Source organism: Lepidochelys kempii, chromosome 17 (assembly GCF_965140265.1).
Source record: "Lepidochelys kempii isolate rLepKem1 chromosome 17, rLepKem1.hap2, whole genome shotgun sequence".
Taxonomy (NCBI): domain Eukaryota; kingdom Metazoa; phylum Chordata; order Testudines; family Cheloniidae; genus Lepidochelys; species Lepidochelys kempii.
The window spans coordinates 5,003,565-5,029,772 of record NC_133272.1 but is presented as its reverse complement, the minus strand read 5'-3'; the positions used below and the strand labels follow the sequence as shown (position 1 = coordinate 5,029,772).

The 26,208-nt window shown below is 40.3% G+C and overlaps 2 protein-coding genes across 5 annotated transcripts in view; one reads left to right on the top strand and one right to left on the bottom strand.

Moving 5' to 3' along the window:
* TRIM37 (tripartite motif containing 37) overlaps positions 1–7,186 on the top strand; it is a 48,161-nt gene extending 40,975 nt beyond the window's left edge. For 3 of the 4 annotated variants that reach the window (XM_073315506.1, XM_073315503.1, XM_073315505.1), the window contains 5 exons: positions 327–513; positions 1,398–1,516; positions 4,430–4,603; positions 5,831–5,915; positions 6,440–7,186. In XM_073315506.1, coding sequence (XP_073171607.1) covers positions 327–513; positions 1,398–1,516; positions 4,430–4,603; positions 5,831–5,915; positions 6,440–6,443 — 569 coding nt within the window. In that variant the 3' untranslated portion in view covers positions 6,444–7,186. The remainder of the gene's footprint in view (positions 1–326; positions 514–1,397; positions 1,517–4,429; positions 4,604–5,830; positions 5,916–6,439) is intronic. The other variant, XM_073315504.1, reaches the window with a different exon arrangement.
* Positions 7,187–12,762: 5,576 nt separating this feature from the next.
* PPM1E (protein phosphatase, Mg2+/Mn2+ dependent 1E) overlaps positions 12,763–26,208 on the bottom strand; it is a 110,218-nt gene continuing 96,772 nt past the window's right edge. Inside the window, exons 2-7 of the mRNA XM_073315508.1 lie at positions 25,811–25,929; positions 19,424–19,623; positions 17,280–17,468; positions 14,930–15,073; positions 14,447–14,540; positions 12,763–14,144 (exon numbers count right to left, since the gene is read on the bottom strand). Of these exons, the coding sequence (XP_073171609.1) occupies positions 13,087–14,144; positions 14,447–14,540; positions 14,930–15,073; positions 17,280–17,468; positions 19,424–19,623; positions 25,811–25,929 (1,804 nt within the window). The 3' untranslated portion in view covers positions 12,763–13,086. The remainder of the gene's footprint in view (positions 14,145–14,446; positions 14,541–14,929; positions 15,074–17,279; positions 17,469–19,423; positions 19,624–25,810; positions 25,930–26,208) is intronic.

Genomic DNA, 26,208 nt, shown 5'->3' with positions numbered 1-26,208 from the left:
CAAAAAACAGATAATTTTCTGTATTGGTGAACCTGTGGAATTGCTGACACATGGGAAACTAATTTTCATAGTTCACACAAATCCAAAAGGTTCATCTATACTGGGAAATCTTGTAAGTGCTTTTTTGAACCTATGCTACCAGAAGTGGAAGCTGTAGGTGGCTTTTCTGAACCTGTGCTACCAGAAGTGGAAGCTGTAGGTGAGATGATATGTTTTTGGAAAGCACGCATTAAGTGATCCTAATGGCAAATGCTGCTCAGATGGTGACTTGAAAAATTTTGAAATGTTTCTTAAGTGCCAATTATCTTCACCTTTTCTCTTCTTAGGTTCAGTAGGAAGCTCAAAGTCTGGCAGTAGGCATAGCTCTCCCAGGTCCTTGACTAATGGTAATGCTCCTGATGCACTGCCTAAGCCAGAGGAAAAAGAGTGCGAAGGCTCAGATTCTGATGTGGGCGTTTCGGCTTTAAACGGCTTAACAACTGTGGAGAAGACGAGAAAAGCTGTCGCTTTGGTGTAAGTGCTTTTCTCACTGAATTATAAATGGAATATTCAAAATCAAGCCTTATATATCAAGGAATGTAAATTACTTTGAAGACATTCACATTTTTCTGCTGCTCCCTTTGGACATTCAGCTTTGGCCCATAAGGGAGTTGTATGTCCTCATTTTTCTATTTAAAGAACTTTTGAGGGTCGTAGCAGCTCATTTTAACTAAAGCTGAAGCATCAGTAGCTGTAGACTGCCCATTTAGATTTGCCCATTTAGACTTGCAAGTCAGACTTTTGTCCGTTTTTCTAATATTTCCTACATTAATGTTCTATCCAACAGGATTTTACATCTAGTTTCCTTATATAGGAGAGGCGATTTCACTGAGAATCCACCATTCCTTTCTTTTCCTCACTTCTGATTTTTCTGTGCTTCTCCAAATACAGTTGATAGTTACACAACATGTGTAGTAGTAGTTTTGGTTTTTCTAAATAGCAGGCCAGTGAATGGTGGGGTGGGCTGTGTCTTGGGTTTTTTTGTGCAAACAGACAGTTATGTTGCATTCTGTGCTTGCTTTCTGTCATTGATGTGAGGCAATAGTATGAAAGGGTAGGTTTAAGAAAACTTAAATGTGCATGCTGTACAGAGGTATAAACTCCAGATGCTGAATGTGACATAGCATTGTGGGTCAGGGGAGGATACATTCTTTGGAGAGCATCAATTATGTACTTTCCGATCTCAAAATGGAACCCTGTAAATATTCCAAATAACTTGAAAGTTGGAAGTTCCCAGAAGCATAGGAGAGGCTCCCCTGATGCTAAACTGTGTGTAACACTAGGAGGAGAAGCTGTCACCATGGTTGGACTTAATGCTTTAGGTGCTGATGCTGTTTTTCCCCCAACCCCATTTTAAGGTCAAATTCTAAAGGATGTCATACAGAAGGAACACAACCAACTGATCTAGAGAACAACTCGGAAACTGGGGAGCTACAGGCCATTCTCTCTGAAGGCACCTCAGTAGAGCCAGAGGAAGGTAAAGGCAAGATCAAAGAAAATAAATGCTCAAATACTGTAGTGACACTTTTTAAAACAGGGATAGTTGATTATTTTTTGTCAAGGTCCAAATTTCTTGGTCAAGGTATAGTCAAGGTCCAGACTCCAGAGAAAATAATGATAAATAAAACGGTTTCAGGGTCAGTTCAAAAGCATCTACTGGTCTGGATTTGGCCCAGGGTCTGCCTATTGACTACCCCTTTAAAACAAGAGTGTTTCTGTAAACTATGTGAAAATCTGTTTACTTGGAGGGCTGCAACATTTGGTAGATTTTTAATGAATAAAAGGATGACTTCTCACGTGTATGACAGAGTGGTATGATGGCATTCAGAGAGCACAGAGAAACTTTCAAGGACTTTTTTCTTAGTTTACATTTCTGGTTTATTTTTCTACCTCTGGAGGCTGTTTTCATCTTAAAACTTAACTTTAGAGATGAGGTTTGGAAAATTAGTAACTTAAAAGATGGATTGCACTTGTGTTCCTATTAAAATACAGTAAGAGACCTTATTGGGTATAAGGCTTCTGTTTGCAGGGGTAAGTCTGGTGGTGACTGGGACCATGTCTGCACTGGACACCTCTTAAGTCTAGTTTAAATAGGGTTTTGCGGTATGCAAGGTCCACTACTTCCTCTGAAAATCAGAAGAAATCACACAGTTGTTGAAAACACATTCCTGTCTCTTTCACCTTGTCTTTCCATGTTGGAGAAAATATTGTTGACTTTCTTATTGATATTCCATGCAGAAGTGTTTTTCATATCTTGCTAAAACTCTGCTGCCTTCCACCCCTGCACTAATTTGAATTTCAATGACTGATGAATTGTAGCTCAAAGCCTATATTAAGGTGCCAGCATCCATCTCTATCTGCAGTGTGCAATATTGTGTAGGTGTTGGCATTTACAGAAGGTCTCTCAGTGACATAAAACTGAATTTCTTCTCTTAGTCACTGCAGCGTGATCATGATGTGTTCCTGCAGTCCTCCTGTTACAGGAGGAAGCATTAAGAGGAAAATGTTTTTTTTGTTTTTTTTTTAAATAAAATATTTCATTGTTAAAACCTCAGGAAACAAATATTACGATTTATTTCCTTTCAGAGAGAAAAAATTGCAGAAGCATAACCATTTGTTTTCAGGTAGCTATGATTAGCTGTGAATTTTGAGAACTAGATCTTTCTTTGGGAGCATGTTTCATACCTAAGAGCAAACCCAGTTTCTCCATCTGACTTCAATCTCAGGTCAACATGTTGTGCTTGTGCGTTTATACTGATGTAATTCCAGAACATCTTCAGAGGAAAGGGTGGTTGAAGGGTTCATGTTTACATTTTTCTTAGTTAGCTCTGCTCAAAGATGACAGTGCCTAGAATTTGACAATGTGGGAATGAAGCTTTATTATGCTATTTTAAGAGCCCAGTCAACTTGTGGGTAAGGCAGCTGGAAGAGCACCTGGAATTGCTGTTTTCTCAGAACCATTTGCATTAAGTCTTGTGATAAGATCTTTTGAAGTGAAGGGGTTTGGGCAGGGGGTGAAGTTATATAAAGAGTTGTGGAAATCTTAATACTCACTTAGTTGACCTGGGGTGTATGGCAAGGAGTGGAACATCTTTGTCTGGGGGACTGCGCTGCAAAACCATTGGCATCTTGTTAGTCAGCAGTGCCACTCAGTCCATTAGCTGTCCTGAGCAGCTTTCTACCACTAATCATTAAGGCTACGTTTTAGTCACAGGTATTTTTAGTAAAAGTCAGGGGAAGTAAACAAAAATGATGTGGGTGGTGTTGGCATGTGGCCCGGGATCCCCACGAGGGGAGCGGGGCTGGGCAGCTTGGGACCAGGGCTGAGGAGGGAGGCTGGGCGGTTGCATGTGGCTCAGGACCCCCGCTGGTGCTGGGGCGGAAGGGTTGGTGGGGCTAGCAGGCTCCCTACTAGGCTCCGCACAGCTCCCTGAAAGCAGCTGGCATGTCCCTGCAGCTCCTAGGTGGAGAGAAGGCCAGTGCAGCCCTGTGCACTGCCCCCATGATGAGCTCCTGCTCCGCAGCTCCCATTGTCCGGGAACCACAGCCAATGGGAGCTGCGGGGGCGGTGCCTCCAGGCAAGGGCAGGGTGCAGAGCCCCCTGGTCCCTCCGCCAAGAAGCTGCAGGGACATGCTGCCACTTCTGGGGAGCCCCCTTCTTCCTCCCCCCGAGGTAAGCGCCGCCCTGCACCCCCAGCCCTGAGCCCTGTCCCACACCCAAACTGCCCCAGCAGCAGCTGATGCAACTGGCCTAGTGGCTGCCTGATCTGCTCTGCAGCGGCTGGCTCCGGGGCTGCCCGAAGTCTGAGGTCACGGAGCCTTACTAATCATTAGTTTCAAGTAGTGGCAAGACAAGTGGCTGTCTTCATTTGAGAAAAATGGGATGGGATATATTTGTAGGAAAATCATGTTGTGTGTTTGTGGCCTCTGAATAGGAAAGTTAACCCGATTTCAATGTGCTGCTGCTTGGAGGAGTTGGCCTGTAAGTCTGCTTAAAAGGCCATGACATGTCTTAAAACTACTAAAAAACATTCGGCCTTCGGTTCATGTACACGGTGGTCTATTGAAGCATTGGTAAGAATGAGGAAAGCAGCTAAAACAGAAAGGAAATGCAGTTATACAAGTTCACACTTACACCGTTTAGTTGGATTTTTATAGGGTTGCTCCTTTGAATTAAGTCTCCATTTAATAAGATAACCAGACTGAGAACATCTTTAAAACTGTTCCCCAAACATGTTCTGCTATTGATCTCTTAGTGCTTTTGTAAAGAAGTTTACACACTGCTCACTTTATCTTGTTCTCCTGCCAAGCCCGAGAATTTCACGTTGGTGCGTCTTGGGAAGGAAAGGAAGCTGAGAACTTTATGGCTACAGGAATCTCATTGCAGCAGGTTCTCCTTTGCTCTTTGCAGCTGGGCTATGTCAGAAGCACGTCCTTCACCTCCTGCCAGGCATGAGCAGCGATAGTGACATTGAATGTGACACAGAAAATGAAGAGCAGGAGGATGCCTCATCCACCTCAGATGCGTTTAATCATGCCTTTGATGTCCAGCCCTCAAGTGAAGGTAGAACAATTATATTGTGCAATCAGGGGCAGCTTTCCAAATGCTACTCCTGACATAGTTCTTGTGGGTAAAGGATACTGTTCGGGGCTAAGTTATTCCCAAAACTGTACAAGTCTTAGTGCCAAATGAAGGCTTCCAAATATCAGGTGTTGCTTGAGATCTCATTTTAAAATGGAGGTAAAGAAAGTGGGAGTGAATTTTTCCTAGCATTGAGATCCAAGATAGGACCAGTCTCCCAGCAGAAGTCCCCTTGCTTGAGTTATTTCAAAGTGGACTTGATTAAGCACCAGAGAGTAGACTACATGACCTAACAGGTTTCTTCCATCTGTTACTTGCCCCTGCCCAAGGCTGAAAGCCACAGAACAGGTGTAATGTTATGGCATTGTGGGCAGGATGCAGAGAGCATCTGCTGAGTACAGCAGGTCCTATGGTCACTGCAAAGCTGTGGTATCAGAGTGGTGAGCTGGGGAAGAGGCATGGGAACCTGTGGCTTCAGATTCACCATCCCAGTTGTGAGTAAAGGATACAGCTGCTTTGGGGGCTACAGTAGCAGCTAGCATGTAGGTTGTAGGATTGACTCTGTCCTCTGCATAAAATCTGACTGGCTTTGGGGCAGAAGAGTGGATTTGGCCCCAGTTATGAAAATTCTCAATTTTCATTGCAGAAAATAACAGTAAATGAGTGGTGGTAGCCGAAATGTCCCCTAGTAATGAGTTTGCATCTGAACTGACAGTAAACTGCTTTTGAATACTTTAGCTCAGTTTTAAAAGGACTGAAAGTGTCTACCATTTTGTGCTGTGAAAATGTTCAAAAACCTCTTAAAGGGTACTTGTAAAACCTTCACATGATTGCTAATTCTAAATAAATTTTGGTTAATGGTTGGAATAAATGCCAACAACAATATTAATAATCAGTAGAAGATCAGTGTCTTATTCTGAATTAGTAGTTTACTACAGAACTCCACAGCATAACATTGAATGTTACATTGCTGACTCACAAGAAAATTGAAACCACCACCAATTTGTACTCCACCATCATAGTTTTAAAATTGTAGAGCAGACTAATTCAGAATAAAGGTTCCAACTTTGTATCTGTCTTTCATCTGTTAAGAATCAAATCTTAATCTCTCAAAGAATTGCTGATTATAGATCTCATTAAATTACAGATTTTTAAATTTAACTGGTTTGGCAGCTCAGTCTTTAAGGATGCCATATAATTGTTTTTCAGTATTAGAGCTGTGTTCAGTTTTTTCTGAAGGTGATCAAATAGGCCCTGAAGACCTCAGCTTTGGTACTGGAGAGGACAATGCAAGGTAATTGCTAAAATAAGAACATTGACTTAATGGCAGTTAACTTATTGCAGTTTGGTTTGATAGTATGTAAAAAGGTCAAATCCAGATAAAGTTTTGCTGTGTCAAGAAACTGACACCTCCATCTGAAATACTCTGTGTGATGCCAATGCTCATTTACATGAAGGATATAAAGATGGAAGGGCATTATGTAATAACTAATATCCTACAATTTGTAAATACATCCCACTTTCCCATTGCTGCTGAAAGTAGATGAGATCCTGCTCCAGTTCCTTGATTTACTTAAAACGTCAAGACCTGTTAACTAATCTGCTTTGTCCGTAATGCAATTGCTAGAGGTAACATAGCACCAAGGCAGCGCTGATCCGGGGGGGGTCATTAATTTAGTATTTATGTACTTACCTTGGGAATTTTTAGATTTAAGTACCCTAAATCCTTTCTAATCCATAAAAAATTTATAATAGCGCTGCTACTATGGGTTCTTTTTAATGACTGAGATTGCATATGAACTGTCTCTTTTGGGCTAGGTAGAGGATTGGCTTGTTGACTGCAGAAGACTTTGAAGAGTTGGATTAACACTAGCCTGCTTGTGTCCCTGAGAAGAGGCACACTTCATAATGCTTATTTATTCCATCTGTATTTTTCTCATAGGGTGTGCACGCACTCCATTGTGCTGAATATAAAAGATTATGTAGTTCTTCCATGGCTGTTTTAAACCTGTTAATAGGGCAAGTTGCCCTATGAAAAAACTTAGCAAGACTGTATTCTTCATGGCTTTGGCAGGTTCAAATGCAGATTCTGAACAAATGTTCAAAAGGTGCTAGAGCCTTGTTCACATGTCTCTTTATCATACGATTGAAGCAGAGAATGTTGGGGAATAGCCTTCCCTTTTTATTATTAATGGTATGAAAACATTGTAGTTGTATTCATAGGGATTTAAGCTATTTAAAGGTAGGGTGAAAGTGGCCTGCACCAGAGTTAGTTTGTGTTTTTCTTCAGTCTCTAATTTGGACCAACTGAGAACATTGTTGCCAAACTTTTTACCACTGTGCGTTGCATTTGAGCAGCTAAAATGTTTTGTGAAGCTATAATGAAAGCTGAATAACTGGCTAGTGAAAAAGCATGAATAAATGTTAGTTGTGTTCTTGTCTCATCTGACTGTACTTGCTGAAACATTTGTTTTGTATGTAATGTTCAAGTGTTTAAGTGTGTACAAATCATATAGTTTAGTTTAAAACTGTTTGCACTTTTTGTTAATAAAATGAACACTGAAATACTGTGTGAAATTATTTTGTAGGGACAAGTATGATTGCAGATGCTGATGGGAAAGAAATATGCTGCTACTTAGTTAGAGTTCAGTCTGGGTTTTTTTAAACCTATATTGTAGTGGTGCTGAACCAGTATGTTCAGGCCACAATCTGCTCCAAATGAAACACTGTGTGACTTCCACAACCAGTAGTCCTTAGGCACTCCCTCATGAACCAAATCTCTACTATAATGTGGATTTCTTTAGTCATTGTCTTGAGCTTGACTGCAGTGTTGTTCACTGTATCATCAGTTTGTGTATCAGTGTTCTAGGCTCTCTCAAATACAGTACTCATCAGATAGGCTGTGTGAAGATGATGTAAGTAGAAGCATTCATTTTGAGTAGTTTGAGCTCTCCCATTCTGTTGAATTTTAGCCTTGGCTTAAGTGCTTTTGAATTCATGTTAAGGTGTATTTGATTTAACCCTCTTTCAGTGGTTTTGCTAACTGGACATTGCCTCCCATCCTGATTCAGGAGCAGTCCAAGTTGATTCTAAGCATGTGAGACTTGGGGGAGATAAGTTGACTCCATGTCTCATGTAGGTCTTTGGTTATTCCAGTGTTACAGGGCCCCAGAACCCCATACACTTTGTTCCCTATGTGTCTTGCTAATAACAGCTTTCTCCAAATTCACTAGCAATTATGCTGCCACTTTTATGGATCCAAATCACTGGTCTGTATTCTCATGCATTGAAGTATCAAAGAGCTGAGTCCTTTGTGAACATTTGCCGAGTCCAGAACCATGTCTCCTGCTTGATAATTTAGAAATGAGGACCAACAGCCACCACTAGGGCTATGGGAGAAGCTGATTATTTAAAAGGTTGACCTAGGTGCTACACTTTCAACTAGAAGCTCTTTACTAGGAAAGGTCCTGAGGAGAGAGCCTGTTCTTGGATTAAAAATGAAAGCTAGGTATCTACACTTATTTCCTAGAAAAATCTTAATTTTAAACAGCAAAAAAAACTAACCCATTTGAGCAACTATATAACTCCCTCTCCACTTGTGATTTTTAGTTTCCTAGGAGTGGATAGTATTCTTTACTCCAGTTTCATAGTGAAACTGTCATCTAGAAGCTTTTGCTTACATACTGTTCAATACAATTGAGTGTGAGGGACTGGTGCATTTTAGTTGAAGTGTTAAGACAGCTTGTGAAAAATGCTCAGGCAGCTAGTTTACCAATCATACAGCGACTAATGCCAGGTCTGCAGGTCATTACAGAGCCCAGAATCACCTGGAGTTCTAAGATATAGTCCTTAAAGCACTGTGGAAAATTTAATGCTAACAGCAATGTTTAAAAAATACAGGGCACCTAAAAATGTAGGCTTGAAGTATGCAACTGTTGCACTTCCAGTAATGGGCTATTGCTGAAAATGGCACAAAGTCATCTGTTACAACTAAATGTCATTCAAATTCTGCACCTCCCTTTCTTTGTTATAAAATAGATAAGTCAATATGTGGCTCCCCTAGAGAGAGGTAATAAGATACCAATTCAGGTACAGTTTAGGGAGCTACAACCTTAAAGCATTTATACAGCCTACTCTGAATTCTAGATTTGCTTAAATTGAAGCACAGTGGTCAGATGCCCCTGCTTCCTACTCTGCGTGTCACACTCAGATGCATTTTTAGTAGTAGGTAAAAGCAGCTTAACCCTAGACTGAGAGCATCAATTTGAATTCTAAACAGTAAAATCCCATTAGACTACTGTACAGAAGCAGCTTAGCACAAGGAATGTGAGTTTGATATTTGCCTTTAAATAAGCAGACCACTGAAAAATGTTTTAAATTGTTTTATTAAGATATTGTTAAAATTTCAACATAGTGCTTATCCGTAAACATTAAATAAAATATGGGTGACTATTACATGGATTACAACTGACCTCATGAGCTGTAGAATAAGGTTTGCAAATGGAAAGCTCCCAACGCTGTAGCATAAAAATGATTGATTTACTCACTTCATAAAGAGCATTAGAACTTCCATGAACAAGAGAACACAAAGTATCTCTCAACAGAAGCACCGCGTGTAGGAGCTGGCACCACACCTGGAGCTCTCCAAACAAGTTACTACTTTGAGAAGAAGACAGGCTCAATCTCTGCCAACCCGGCCTAGTCCGTTTCCCCTAATTTGAAAGTAAAGAAATGCAGCAAAGAAAGATGTAAGTAAAAGAAAACAAATGCAGTCAATGTGTAAATACTTAAACTAAATCTTTGTAGGATTTTTTCTCTCTGATGCTTTAATGCTGGCAGCTAGTCTTTTAAGCCTGCTTAACAATGACTGGAAAAGGACATGAATATTTACGTTAGAGGTTGCATTTATGTTTCACTATTATTTATTGCATGCTATAAGGGTAGAAAGTTTTATTTGCTGTTGCAGAGTTATGATCTAAAGAAAGATTGCCCTAAATTGTAGGCATGAACAAAGCTGTAGTATCCCCTTTAATGGCTTTGTCTATGTGACTAGTGTTGAATGAGTGAATATACTGTGCTAAAACAGCCACTAATTTAGATCAATCTTTCTCCGTGCTACAACAGGATTTACTCTGTAGCAGATAGGATAGCATTGTGGACTTGAACTACAGCAGTCTCATCTGTAAACACTGAATTTCTTGTACCTCATGTTTATCTGTCCATAACACAATGCATTTTTCACTGACTGTGTTCCAAAAATGGAGCAGAGTTTGACAATGTACCACTATCAATGTGGTATAAATTAAAATCTGCTTTGACATTGTCCTTAAATGTTACACTGCAGACTAAACTCAATAAATAGTGAATTATTTTAACTTGCAAGGACAATTGATGGCACTTTTAGGTAAAGAAAAGTTATTTACATGTTTCCACTCACCTTTAGTGCAAATCGAAATGGGTTAACAGCTCCCTGGTCTGATGCTATACTGCTCTCTGCAACAGCAGACATTCCTCAAGAGTTGCACATTTAAAAAGTGTACACTGGAAACTATTGGAGGGGGGATTAAATTAATCCCTTTAAAACTCACAGTGAATAGCATACCAGTGAGTTCTGAACAGCTTCAGACAAAAAGCCTGAAGTCCATTTCTCAAAACCAACACAATTTTCACTACCTACCTTTTTATTCCTGCAAAACATGTTTAATAGGTAAACTGAAACTGATGCACATTGTGTTAACTTGAAAAAGGGATACTTCAGCTCTTTATTGAAAAGGTTATACAAATTTTATCACTACTGAGATGCACAATAAAATTACAAAACACAAGTCACAGACTGAATCTTAGAATTAACAGTTAATAAATACATTTATATAGATACTTTTATATTTGTCTATTTATCACCAGATAGACAATCAAAATACAAGATACAGAACATTTAAATACCATTAGTTAGAGGGGAACTTATTGCTTACGTTAGCAAGCAGCAAATAAGGGCACCAGATTTTGAACTGAAGAGAACTACTTCCTATCACCAGTGGCATTAAGAGAAAACATTGCGTTTCACAAAGCACTGCTTTTTTGTCTAGTGTGTAGAATCAAGAGCAGCATATATCAGACCAATAACCACTACTTTTATATGTATTATAGAATTTTAAAAGACTTACCTTACAAATGAATCTATCTACTCTAAATGAATACAGTGAAGAAATGAATACTTGCTATTTATACAATATTTTGCACCGGACTACACAGGAACTATGATGGCAATTTCCCTCCTAAATGGTCTGAGAAGCAGAATGATCATTTGTGAATCCACACCTAAAGAACTACACCCTTGACAAGAGAGCGTACACTCACTCCAGTACTTTTCAACCAGTCTTTCACGTTGGGAAGTTCTATCATCCATAACTTTATCTTGACATACTTACTTAAACAAGGAATTGCACTTACATCACCTTCCAATAAAAGTACAACTATCAAACAGAAGAGACTTTCAATGCATCTTCTACACTAGTGTGAGAAGTTTAAACAATGAAAAGGCAACAGCAAGATGCCCAAAATTGCATACTTTTAGTATTGTGTGGCTTCTCAAATTTCCTTAGTAAATCTGATTAGAAACATACAATACATCTGAAGAGAATGTTAACATCTAAGGCTTTTTAAGATGACAAATGTACAAGTCAATGACTCAATTATATTTATGGTTTTAAAAAACTGCAAAATAATTACAGGAATCTAAAACCACACTTCAACTCCTGTTTGCTTATAGCTTTTCACTATTTCATCAAATGTCTTTTAAAAGACAGACTTAAAGAGCAAGCTGAGATCAGTAAAGTTCGAGTCTCATGGTTTCAAATAATTTAGACTCTTAACTACTTAGCTAGAATTTGTTAAAATATTTAAATGTTAACAGTAAGGCTGATTCTTAAAGTGTTACTGCTAAGATTGAGTGGCATATTAAATCATTGCTAAAATTAAATGCTGTGGGAGAATTACATTTTATATTCATACCAGTGCCAAATGAGTATTCTCATCGTTAGTTATTGTGGCAAATAATAGTGGCAGGATGCCTAATATGTTGTCTGATGCATTCAACTGGAACAGTTTTAAATTACTTTTGTGTTCTAATTAACTATTCCTTTAAGTGTGCAAGACATCACCTCAAGGATAGGTTAGTGGGTGGTTGTTGTTTTTTAAATAATGCTGTTGTTCACTGGGATAAACAAATGGGCACCCCACATTTTTCATCTCTGCAAATCTAAATTTGTTGGAGCAGAGCTCTGGATTGTCAGTGCATTTTACGATCTCAGCTAAACAAAGCAACCACCCTCATTCATCTACATCCCCAGCATTTCCATTCACTTTGGGTTACTATAGCAGTCTCACATCCATTTTCTGACTCTATCGGGAACAACAAGAATTCAGTAGTAGTGATGTCACACTCACTCCAGCATTTTATCAGCCCTAAAAACTTCCAGTTTATTTTAAATTATGCCCTTGCAGCCTGGAAACTAACCTAAAACAAAATCCTGATCAAATTGTTTATTATTCTTAACAAGCAGTTCTACAGCATGATCAGTTTAGTGACAGCATATTGTACCCGGACATCATCTCAGACTGAGTTTCTTTCAACACCTGAGATGAAGGTGTGATGAGGATCTCATACCAATTAACCACAGTCCTGTTAGATTAAAGCCAGTTGACAACAGCCTCCTAAACTGACTGACTAATAAAAATGCCACTAAAAGCACCAAAAAGTTATGAAATCCCCCCATACTGTGTATCTATGTAGCCATAGGGAACAATTTTTTAAAAAAATACAAACACTTTTTTTCATATTCCACATTATATGTTACAGGAAATAATAGCTAAATCAATTGTATGTACCTTAGTCTAAGAACAGAGTAGAGTTTACAGCATGAATCTCTCCGTTCTTAAATTACCTGTTAATACCCTGTATGGCTTTTAGTCTTTTACCTGCAAAGTGGATGGTTTTCTATAGATTTCTCTCAATATTAGTCTAAATAAACAAAGGAAAAAAAATCACCTGGACTTCTGTGGAAACTCTAACCTGACCCTTTACAACATTTGGCATTCTAAAACAGGGTAGTGTTAAAAAAATAGTGCTCCATAGACATATCTCAGGCAGGTTCAACTTTATTTTCAGCTGCATTTTTTTTCAACAGTTTCTAACTGTGTCTATTCACCTGAGCCAACTAACCAGCTTGTCTAGTGAATGAGAATACAGATACTTACGTGCATGTGTTTGTGGGGGTGTACTTAGATAGAGTGGCATCACCAGCAGTTTTATTGTGACAAACTATTTTTTTAATTCCTTTGTCTATTTACATCTGAGCTGAGTTTTACAGGGAACCTTAACACAGATCTAAAATGCTCACCTTTTATTCTGGGATTGACTAAACTAGTTGTCTGAAGGGGGGATACAAGGAGGATGGTTATATTTTTCAGCTCTGATAAAGGTATGGATCTGGTGTATAATTACTCTGTCTTAGACTCAAGAGCATATTCTCACCATAAACTTTGTGACTATTCATCCTCCACCACAGAGAACTTCTTACCAACATCTTAATTTTACTGCCACTTTGGACAGGTAAGGACGGACCTAATCCTTCCATATGGGAAGGTTTGTGAGCAAAGAGATATGTGTGAAACTTTGGTTTGAGCCTGGCTCCACGTCCCCTCTTTGCATTGTAGAAGTGAGAAAAAGCAGAGACTCTTTTCCCCAAGGATCTGAATTGTTCCTTTTCCAATCCAGAAAAGCGTGGAGATAAACCCCCCATTCTGTAAATATGCTGCCCTATGGACCTCAAACTAAGAGAAGCAGAATATCCCCTTGGATCTGTCGGTTCAGCCACTGAAGATCCTGTGCTTTTTGGAGATTCATTCTTCGCTGTTGAGCCATTAACCAAATTGACTCCCTTTGGTAGGCTAGGACTAAACACTTGAACTGGTAACAAATGTTTGGCATTCTGAGGTTGGCTTGTTTCTGTTTTCATCAGGTCTAAATAGCGCTGGTCTTCAAACAGGTTAATTTTGGACCCTATGCTCAAGCTAGTTCTATCAGTGAAGGAATCCACTCGCCCATCATACCCTAGATCTGCAGGCGCTGAGCACTGGTGTTGAGGCCATGGCCGTTTGCAATCTCCATGGTTTTCTTTATCTTCCCCACTATCTTCTTGTCCTCCTTGAAAAGAGTTCTCTGTCCAGTCTGAGTCCTCACTAACATTTACTGCTGTGTTCATGTCCCTGAGAAATACTACAATGACAGTGATGTTGTCACTGGAGCCAGCATCTCGTGCTGATGCCACTAATTTGTGTGCCACCATGCTGCTATCTCCATTGTTCTCCTTCAGGTGGTCAGCCACCACCTTCACTGCCTCATCAGGATTTACTGTGTCATAGAAGCCATCGCAGGCTAAAATGAGGTAGTCTTCAGACCCATCCAGTACAGTGGAGGCGGAGTCTGCATCTCCACAGATATATGGCTTGTGCTCAGCATCCCCTGTGGAAAATGGAAAGCAAAGATATTTCAAATCTCAGGTTTTTGATTGGCATGTTGAGCGATAGGTGGCATCCTGGAACCCTTTTATTTATTCTCAGACAAGGAACCAATTATTCTTTTCCCTAAATTTAGAGGAGTCTCTTGGAATAACAGGCTAGACCAGCATCTGTTTTCCAGAAAAATGGAGAGAGTTGTTCCTGGTTCTATTTATCTGTTGTATTACACAGTGTGATCAATAGAAATCAAAAGATAATTAAAACAGGGAAGAGAAGTGGATGCAAGAATTAAAGTACATTTCCTACCAATAGCTCTGGAGACGGACAAACTCCCATTCACTCTCCAGGCCCCAAACCAGACTACACAGCCACCAAGGGCCTCAATGCGCTTCTTCTCGTCCTAAACCGCAAGGCAATATAAGAGTTGATCAGGTCTCTGTTGCCGTCATCAGACTCTGGGTGCCTTCAGCAATGTATTGGTGTTTTCACATGCACAGCAGTCCTGAGCCCATACTGCAAAGATTAGCACTTCAATTTCTGCAGGGGTTTTATCCTGCCCCCCTATCAGATCAGAACAAAAGGTTTTGACAACTCAGTAATCTTATCCAAAGCAATAGGAGTAACTGGACAGGTGCTTGCTCAGCTGTTCCAAAGGAGATAGACAAGGCGATCAATAATACAAAAGCTCTTTTATATGCGGACAGCAGTCATAAATCTTTGTTTGAAGTCAGAAAATAAATATGAAAAGTGAGAAGCTATCCATCTTCAGTTAAAACAGGCCATTCTTACCTCTCTATCCGGTTTATGAGGCTTCATTAGTTCCACAGCTTGGCCCTGTCTCACAAGCATCACCTGGGAGTCACCAAGCCAAGCTACATGCAGCATATTTCCTCGGATGAATGTTACCACACCAGTGGTGCCACACCGCAGGCTCTGGAAAAAATACGATCTACTAGTTTTAAATGGGCCAATGAAGATGAACTGGAATTGAAATGCCTTGAAACAACTTTCACTGCTTCCCTCAAAGCAGAACATGCTGACGTTCAAATAAGGCTGTTCTAATGGCAGAGAAATGGGGCTGCATTTGTTCTACATTTGCTACCATTCCATTCTCTCCCCCAAAGCCAACATGGCTGAATGCGAGTAACTGAAGTCACAATTTTGTCCTGTATGTCTGGTGAAAGTCTAATGTTCAAATCCTGCACTCTGCCACTGATTCACTTTGTAACCCTCTCGGGCACCCAGTTTCCCATCTGTGAAATGAATTGGTTTAACTTAACTACCTCAGAGAGTGAGTCACTTATAAAGTATCTTGAGATCCACCTTATGTGAAAAGTGCTAAGGAATGTGATCTCTTTGTGACGCTATGAAAGAATTTTAAAAAAAGTAATCAAAGAGCAAACACAATAAGTGTAACAACAAAAGAATAGAACTCCTCCTCCCCCTTCATAAATGTATTTTAGTGGTTGTGAAAGGTGCTGAATTGACAGTCCTGGAGAATGAAAAGCTCTGCTTATTCAGTGGACAACTATGCTGTGAACGGCAGCTGACCTGACTTGGAGTGATCGTTAAACCTCTCTGACCCATTCACTCATTGGCCTCTGTAGTGAGAATGCCAACAAGGGGGCAATTAGTGCTAACTGTAATGGTGGTTTCTGTGCTGTAGACAAACCCACTAGGCAATAGACTCTCACCTTTCCCCAACTTAACACAGTCATTGAGTATCTGGCCAGTGCCAGCCTGAGCTGGATTTGAACCAGTGCCCCATAAGTGGAAGAATGTTATCCCATTCCCATACTGATGTCCTATTTAAAAATATGTGTATACTCAAGGCTGTGTGTGAGCTGAGCTGAGCTAGTGCAAAGCCTTCCCCCTGGAGCCAGAACTGAAGTACTGGGGACAGGTAGTAAGGGAAAGTATTTTCAAGAGAAGGAGAAGGGTGTCTTTGACAGCATAGATTCAACCCAGTACCTACTGGCCATGTTTGTAAAGATTTCAGGTTCATTAATAATCAGTTGGCAAATACACTGTACCATGGACTCTCAGAGGCCTTGTGAAATTTAACATGGAATTGAGGATTTTGACCATACTTACCTCAAGCTTAAAAATTCCAAAGGGACCTGGGCCTGCCCCTGCAGTCTGTACATGCACGTGACTCCCAAAGTTTGCGTGCATCAAGACTGCAGCATCAGGCCCTACGTACATACCTAAGGGCTAAAAGAACAAATCCATTGCTGCTCCTTGTCCCTGGTTAAAACTTTTGCTACAACTACTTATACTTAATTTCTCACAATGACTCATTCTACCAAAACTTCTGTTGGATGTTAAACTCTAGTGCTTCCAATTTGTTCAGAATCAGCTGGCTTTAGTCAGTGACTCTGTGAATTTACACAGTGCCATTGGTGCGCTGGCTGCAGTTCTAGATGCAAGAGAACCAAAAGGTGACTAAAATAAGTAAGGTTCAATCCAATGTCCATTTTTATAAGCCTTAGTAGTTTCCTTTCACATGATGCGAAGTCAGTAACATCCATGAATAAAGCAACACGAAGAAAAAGATTCCTGGGAGACAGCGCTGGGTGTAGGAGAATGTGTATTTCTTGCACAACCTCGGGCCTTTTGCTCCCTACTTTAACTCCACCTCAGAGAGGCTAGACAACCGCCCCTTCCAAATCCATCAATGTCATTTCCTAATCCTTCAGTGAGGGCTCACTGAAATGATTCATGGCAATCCCTGGCCATCTGGTGATTTATCACCCTAAAGACTTGGGTTCAAGGATAGTGGTGGGTTTCCTGCTTTCCAGGTTCATTACAGAGGTGTCATGCGTGAGCTCTAGTGAACAAGAGCCAATGAGGCTATCTGTCAAGCATTCGCTGCAAAAAAAGCTGCCTACCAGATCTGAGGAAGCAAGGGATGTGGTTGTACAGCAATGAAAGGGAAAAGTGATTGTCAAGTCCCATCCGGAACAGGCATGCAGTGGTTGTTGAGAGAGAAGCTGAACTCAGATGTGTAGGATGTTTGCTCTTCATCTCTCCCCATCTTGAAATTCGCATAATTTACTTTCATTTTTAAATAGAAGTTATTAAAAAAATAATCTTCAGAGTCAAAAAAAATTCCCTCCCCCCAATGATACTAACTCACCTCTCTGGCTGCCTTCTGAACAAAGCGTTCATCTGTCACCCGGAATGCTCTACACAGTGCCTCCGCTGGGTCATGTTGAAACATCTCCTGGTGTACCAAATTCACATGGAGATGGATGGAGGCATAGATGGCAGCATCCACCCCTCCATGACCATCAAATACTGCAAAATACGCTTGCTCCTCTTGGTCCTGCCAAGAGACAACCTTGAATCAAAAACTGATGAAGATAAGCAGTGCAGCTGGTTAACTGGACTATCATTAAAACCATTTAACTTGAGATTACTGGTGTCCCCACTGTGCTTTCACATTAGTGGTATAATGCAGTTAGAGAGGCAGAATCTCCACTTGAGAACTCAGCTAAACTCTTTGTTTATCATAATGTGGGAATATGCATACACAGTCAGATTATATAATTGACCAATTGCACTTGCTTAGCATGGGCAGGCATTATGCATGCATCATCTGCGTAGCTCTGCTAATGCACCTCACATCTGTTTTGTTATACCTTCAGTTATTCATGCCTAAACTTTTCTTGAATAAAAATTGTCATTCACACCAAAGTGTGGCAAGACTTTGTGAGCTGAACAGCCAGCCAGCTGGATGAGACCACCATGTGCTGAAAGCAAAATGCATAAATCCAGATTTGACCTCAGTTTCTTAGAGGTGAAATGCTAGGGCATTAAACTATGAAGCCACATAGCCCTAAGGTTTTTATTCAATCCACATCAGTTCAGGTATCTGTAATTAATACATTAATATGTACTGTCTCATCAGGTAGTTAAGTGTGATCACATTCTCAGCTCAAGAGAGGCAGAATACTTCATCTTCAACTCAGGCTTCTTGTCTTGCCCAAACTGCTCACAGAGGAAACAATGCTCCAGGAGCAAGAGACATCAGCGTCTGCATCCAATTTCTACACACAACTCACCAACCCACTGTCAGTGCCCACTCAACCTTGACAGCCATCTAAAGAACTAAAATATTTATACATTGTAATTTTTAAGTGATGGGCTCCAACACAAATTTGAGTGAAGAAAGGTGATAATTGACAGGCAAAGGAAACAAACCTACCTCAGTTTGCATTAACATAATACATCTTAAAGGCAAGAACTATGGGTGCAAGAAAATGCTTATTAAACTGACAAAGCATAATACAAATCAATTTTTCCATCATACTGATCCAGGTTATGTAATTCTTGCTACTTCACATACTTGCCATTTCACAATGTCTGAGATTTTACATCTGAAGAAAAGCTTGCATTAGGGTTTTGCTGATAAGTGATATGAAGAGATGGATGAAAGTAACCCTGGGCCAGGATCTACCAAAAAGTTGGTCCTGGTTGCTTTTTTGTGAACCTGTTCTCCCAGGAGGACTGGTTTTTACCTCCTCTCCTTCTCCTGCTTTTGACTTCTTGATGTTTCTCCCAAAAAACATGGTAGTTCAGCAGCACAGGCCTGGCTCAGCAGGCAACTAAACAGCTCTGAGTTGCACCATTACCTCTTTCTCAGTTTGTGATTCTCTGCTATCTGGGCAATCCTCAGTCAAATAGAGGATCCTGCCTCAGCTTACTCCTTAGTAACACAATGCACTGGCTGCCACAAGGGGAACTCTATGTTACTGTTGAGTCTCAGGCCACTAAATCCGAGGAGCATTGCAGAACCCATACTGCTCTCAATCTCCATGAAGGTGAATGCACCCTATATTGTTCTCTCTGCTCTTCTGTTGCCAGCAGAATGCAAGTTTCTAGATTATAAGAAGGCCACCAGCCTTGTAAATGACAACATCTAAACAACAGGACAAAACTAGTCCAAATGAAGGGTGAAAATCTTACAATAAAATGCAGATTCCAGTTGGACGGGGGTGAAGCCACCCAGTAACTGGACAAGTGGCTACAGTAGGATGGGATAGGCACTAGCTATCTATGAAAGCTTCTGCTTCATCCTATATAGGCCATGGGTGTTCTGTGAGACCCATAAATATTTACACTACACTCCCTGAATTAATTTAGACAAGGCATGTGTCTCTTGGATCCCAACTATCTAAGGCTGGTCATATATACATCTTTCGTTTTCACAGTAAAATGCTTACTAATTTCCCAAAACCCATATTCAGTATGTTAACTCACCCACATCAGCCCCCTTACCTCAAGGTTGAAGAGCATGTTGAAGTCAGGAATGCAGACATGCTTGTCTTCCATCTTCCTGCGCATGTTTTTGATGGCATGGATGGATGTCTCATAATAGCGGTAGGGCCTCCTTTGAAGTGGAAAGTCTTTCACCCAGCTGCTGCAGATCTCATGGAGTTTGCTGAAAACTGAGCGGGCTAACTTCACTGTCTCAATCTCTGAGGAGGCAAAAAGAAATAAAAGGCTTTCTAAAAATGCTATGAGAATTTGTCATTCAAGTGCATTATAAAGATGAAATAAAATCATGCTGGCCAGGCAACTGAGATACACCTCCAATTTGGAAACCCTGGATTCCGGTTCTAAAAGGAAAAGAGAGAGCCACCTACAGTATAATTAGCATTCGCCACGTAACAGCTGATTGATTGTATCCTACCTACTCCTGTGCCTTTACTGGACTCGGCAGCAAGCAATGAATGAGATTATATGCTTCCCCTGATAAGACCCATTTGCAGTTCCAGACAAGATGATGCAACCATGGCTCCTACAATGTCTGGGTTTAAACACTTCAAGGTGCAAATGAGCGACAACATTAAAAAGCAACTCAAGGCGCACGATTCTCCACATTTTTGCTCCAGTTTTGATCAGTGGAGTTACACCCCTATAGAACTGGAGCAGTGCAGCGATTAATAAGGCGTAGTAGGGTTTATAACATTTCTTTTAAGCACATGTTCATGGGTTTTCATTCAAATGGTATATTAACTGAGACATGTTCACAATTTAATGTTATTTTGTTTTCAGGTCCCAAAGTAGGTTGAGCCCAAAAGAAATCTTTGTGAGCAGGTGAAAAGTCCAGAGCAGCCTTCAGTTAAGGGGTGGGTGAGCTGTCACTTCGTAAAATCATTCTTAATATGTGCAGAGTCAGGCACTCGCAAACCATTCTGCAGTTATGAAAGTCTAGTTAGCTTCTTTTACTGGAAGAAAAAGCAGTAAGTAAACATGGGAGAACTGAACACATCTAAGGCTCTTTTCATATTACAGTTTCACCAGTCTGAGTCTCCAGGGTCCAATTTCAGCAGAAGTCTGTGTCTAGTTCCAATCGCCCTGCAGAAGTACCATATCCAAAGGGGGAAAAGGAAGGATGGGAACCATTCCACATCTGATTTCACAGAAACAGTGTCAGTATCAATAAGCAGCACCTTCTAATGATGGCCTAATTAACAGTCACTGGTAGAGTTAGGAAAAATGTAGCAAGCAAGACTCCTGGGATCTATTTCTAGCTCTGCTTATTTTTCACTGTGCCACCATGGGTAAGTAATTTATTCTAATTTCATATATGGAAAACTGAGCCTCAGTTTCCCCAGGTTTAATTACTTAGAGATCTTTCAGATTTTTGTTATTCTGTGTAAGTATTGTTATATGTTCAAGCAGAAACAGAAGACAGAGCATCAGGGAAGACCCTGGATACCTCCAAGGCTTCAGCCACTAGACCATGAGAGTTGGTTCTCCCATGTCCAGCTAAATAATATATAGCAAGGCTGAGAAAGGAATATCCTCCTCAGTGCTGTCAGCAATGTCACTGCTGGGCAACATGTGAAACAAGAACACAAATACTGCCTGAACCATCCAAATCATATCTTCTTCAGTCAGGGAACTACATCCACAGATTTCATCATCCACTCTTTCCCATGGGCATGTTTAAGAGAGAAAACCTGTTGATTTTAATGTCACCTGTTCATTACAATTCAAAAATGCTTCTGAAGGATGAATGGAGAGAAATGATTTGCTGTGCTGAGAGATTAAATACTCTCCCCCTATGAGGTGTGTGCACAGTGGCAGCAGCGTCAATAATTGCTGTTTGAGATTAAAAAAAGGAGAGAGGCCCACAGTGGCTGATCCACCCCCTCACAGCTGTAAATTACTCAATCGTTAATGTTGTGGTGCTGAGCTGGAGCTGCGTCAGCTGTCATCGTGGCTGAATCATGTGGAATTTCATCTCCCTCCTGCTGCTACCTCAATGCTTCTCCAAGAATCTTCAGTGTTGGAAGTACAGTTTAATTGCGCCACTGCTCGGAGGAAACCCAGGTCAGACATTTTTGTCCCTAATCTTGGTTGATTGGTTATCTTTGCAAAGGAGACTGGGGGGTTGGAAAGGCAAATTTGTGTCAATTTCTAAACTCTCCAGTCTCTCACTCACTGTCGATATCAGGCCTGACTCACTGCAGCAGATGGAGGAGAGATTCCCATTTATTTCATACAAATCATTTCTAGTGACAGCCAAATAATCAATGGCAGTGCTTCATCAATGTGTATGGAAAGAAAAGTACAATTTCTGAAGTGATATTTACATTTCCACAGCACTTTTCATCCACAGGTCTCAAAGGTCCTTCTATTAATAAATGCTTTAAGCTAGGTCTCTATCTTTGTTCAGCAGTTTTAGTAATACCCATCACTTATATTAGACAGACAAGTTAATATCTTTTATTGCACCTACATCTGTTGGGTGAGAAATTAACTTTACACAGAGCTCTTCTAAACTGAAGGAGAGCTCTGTGTAAAATCAAAAGCTTGTCTCTTTCACCAACAGAAGTTGGTCCAATAAAAAATCACCTCACCTCACCCACCTCGTCTCTCTAATATCCAGTGACCAACATGGCTACAACAACACTGCAAACGGTACTTATATAATATTGAACATTTTCTAAGTGCTGAACCACTATTATCTAATCCCCAAAACACTGATGTGATCTGAAGAAGAGAGGTTTTTACCCACAAAAGCTTATGCTCAAATATATCCGTTAGTCTTTAAGGTGCCACCAGACTCCTTGTTGTTTTTGTGGATACAGACTAACATGGCTACCCCCTGATACTTGACTTTGAATATGCTAATTCCACACTCTTACTTTCATACATCAGTGGGTTCAATTATACCTTTTTTCTTTTAAGGTAAGGATCCTCCCTGCATCAAACCTCTGATCAAAAGGTTGCCTTCCACATGCACCCCTCTGACTCCTTTTACAAAACTTGAATAGCAGAGGACTCCACAGATTCCATCATCCACTGTCACCCAGCAGAACCAAATGTGCCTCCTGAGGAGAAACTGAGGTGAGGAGACAAATTTGGGCAAATATCAAGTCCTTCTACTTTTTGCATTATATAGAGCAGCAAGTTTGGTGGACCTCTAAAACAAAAGCCTTCCCAGTATAGACTGATGCAGAGGTAGACATCAGAAGCACAAGGTTACAATCCATCTTGTTCTTTAGTCCTGAACTAATCTGAGCAGCTTTAAAGTCAGCAGTATGATATAAACTCAGGTCAAAATTTCAGGTTACAACAGGAATCCATTCTCAAACAACTGTGTCATAGATCGTTCAGGGCTTCCTCTGTTTCTCTCAAAGTGTAATGGCCTCCCCACATGAACACTAGTTAGGATCAGGCACAGGAAAGCAGTCAGTCACTAAATTCTTCTAAGTAACTATCCCAGGTTTCCTAAGTATAAGAATATTAGTCACAAATTAGTATCTGATCTTTTGCAATGAAAGCTCTTTCAGTTCTATGAATTGCTCCAACTAATATTTTTATTCAACACACCAACCCCTCATTCCTTGACTTAGTCATGTGTTTGCAAAACCATGATTTTTAGTGTATTATGTGAGGTGGAATTGCTTAATCTTACATTAACCGTAAATCAACTCATCACTTTGCTTTGGGTCCAGGACACCAGCTTATATTTCTCTTTCTTCACATTTCTTATTCTTTAATTTGCATTTAAGATGTATTTAAACCTCACTTATCTACATACGACCACATCATTCAGATATGGTCCTGCGTGGAGTCCCTGGTTTCATCTGGCTAACTGCTACACCAAGGTACATATCACAATGTATGATTGCTTCTTTGTATTACAGGTTTAAATACATTTTAACACACACCTACAGATGTTTTCATTTAAAACATCAGCTTCCTTAGATATTGTGTGTGGAGGCTTAGTTTGAAAAATGTCAAAATTTCCTTGGAGACTGTCAAATATTTATGAGAGTCTAAGAGATTTCAATTTGGAAATAATGAGGGCTGCTCAGCCAGAACAATGACAAATCTATGCCAGTCGCCTGCTCAGGGTGAGACGCAGCAACACCTACAAACAGCAAAGCCCAGAGCCCATTGCCCAGGTTCCTCAGGTTTGTGGAGGCCTCTAAGAATCAGACCAGAAACTTCCCCTTTAGAGGCTGGAATGCTAAAGCTTTTATTTTCCCACAGTGCTATTTATAGCTTTTTATCAAAAGTAGGAGGGAGAGAGGAATAATAAGGGTTGCTGAATATATGGTTTCCACACCAAATGAAGGACTCCGGTCAACTCATTCTGTGGAATGTTATCCATCTTAATTAGCATCCCAGAGAGCTCTCCAAGGAAATGTAGTCAGCAGAATCCTGAGTGAGTTAGAACTTGTGGCCTTGACCAGACTGATGGGAAAGTCTTGCTATACAATAAGTACAAACAGAGAAAAGGAAAATTCCTTTTGTTTTTAACATTAAGTATTTTTTACATGACAGTCACTGAAACCCAAGACATTGCAAAGCTTTTGTAAAAATAATTACCAGCTGAAATCATTCAGAGTGAAATTCATTCCTTCCCACACAAAGCTGGCTTAAGGCAGATGGATTTCACCCTGCTAATATGTGCTCAGACAAGAAATTCAGGGAACTGAATCCAACCCTAGGCTACTAGAGGCTGGAATGAAGACCCTTTCTGAAGCACACAGGAGGGTATAGACACCCCTCACTTGCATGGCCACTCAATCTAATTCCTTCTTCTGACAAGAGCCTCTCACTGCAGAACTTAAGTAGTGACACAGATGCTGTGTGAGAGATCTGCATCCAAACTAATTTCACCTCAAGCAAATACAGTGGTAGCCACTCCAATGTCTGAGCAGCCTGTGAAATTTTCTGGGGTAACACAATATAGATAATACAGTGTCTGTTATGTGTCTACGTATGTGTAGGGTCTATTGCATATGTGAAGACTTAACAGTTCATATTATAAAACAACGTATTTGAAAAGCAGCCAAACACCTGATTTCAGCTTTTTCCCCCCCATCTAGAAGCATACAGAGAGGAGCTGTTTCTGATGGCAGTAGATTTTTCAGATAGGTTGTTTAAAAATTTATTTGTAATTGTAAAGTCTGTAATTAGATCCTGATACTCATTTGCAATCTTAAAGTGTTTAATTTAAAGCTTTGCAATTCACTTTTTAATACCCTTTGCTCACATTTTGCTTTTAGAATTGTGATTGTGGTAACATGAAAACAGAAAAAGGAACATTCTGATGCTAAATATGTACCTCTTCCCCTCTACTGCCCTCCATATGTCTGTTTGTATAGAATTGGTCTCCTTTGTCCCTTCCCATCATCTCACCTCTGGTGGTGCGAGAGCCTTCTCTTCTACAACTCCTTGTGTCAGGGACAACTTTCCTCTGTCTCAGGGACTCCATCTCTTAAAATCTCATGTAAAAACATTTCTTTCCTCCTTTTATGCCCCTAAATGTTTTCTCCCTCTGCTATGGGAATATTGAATACGAGTAGAGAGGTTATATTACCTCTGCGTTCGGCACTGGTATGACTGCTCCTGCAATACTGTAGCTAGTTGTGGTATCCACACTTCAAGAAGGATGTTGAAAAATCGGAGAGGATTCGGAGAAGAGCCACAAGACTCATTAAAGGACTGGAAAACATGCCTTATAGCAAGGGACTCAAGGAGCTCAATTTATTTCCTTATCAAAGAGAAGATTAAGGAGTAGCTTGATCACAGTCTATATATACTGTACCTACTTGGAGAACAGACGTTTTATAACAGAGAGTTCCTCAATCTAGCAGACAAAGGTCTAAGATGATCTAGTGGCTGGAAGCAAGACAAATTCAGACTGGAAATAAGGTTCAAATTTTTAACAGTGAGGGTAATTAACCATTGGAACAACTTAGAAAGGGACTGTGGTGGATTCTCCATTACTGGAAATTTTTACATCAAGACTGGTTGTTTCTCTGGTGAGATGAGATATGCTCTAGTGAACACAGCTATTGAACTTGACGTAGGAATTAATTCAGGAAAGTCCTATGGCCTATAATATGCAGGGGATCACAATGGTCCCTTCTGACTGAGGACATATGCCCCCTCCCCCCAGAATTGCTGCTTGGCTTGTATTGAGCATGCTCAGTAACATCTGCTGAAGCCACTGCTCTCACTCTGCCCCGCAATTAGTGGCTGGTATGGGTAGTCTCTGCCTTCTGGCCTTAAAAAAAATCTACAAATTCTCTCTGAAATTGTACTGTTTTGCTCTGCAAAGTTTGCTGGGACACAGTTTGCATAAAAGATTGTATCAAAATAAAGTATGCTATAACACATATATGCACTTACGTATGATGCCTTCTGTACTATCCACATGCTTTGGTAAGTAGTGCACTGAAAGATCACCCTGAAGGACTTCATCTGATGTTGCTCTGGCTAAAGCAGCAGCCAAAAATGAAGGGCAATTACTGAAAAAGAAAATCACGAGAGAGATATTTTCAAACTGATTTCACAAGGTAACTGGCAACAGCATAATGCAGAACAACGCTTCCATTTGTAAAGTAACACCTACATTTGAAGGTTGTCCGAGATTTGTGAGCGTACAGCAGATTCTTTTTTGATAGGTAGCATTGCACTTCTGCAGCAGGACCCTTCTGTGGATTTTAGTAGGCTTAAATTTCACTTCCAAGGGCCCTTCTTAAAAGCCTTTGTGCCTCATTTTGCACCTTTAATTTACTCTTCAAAAC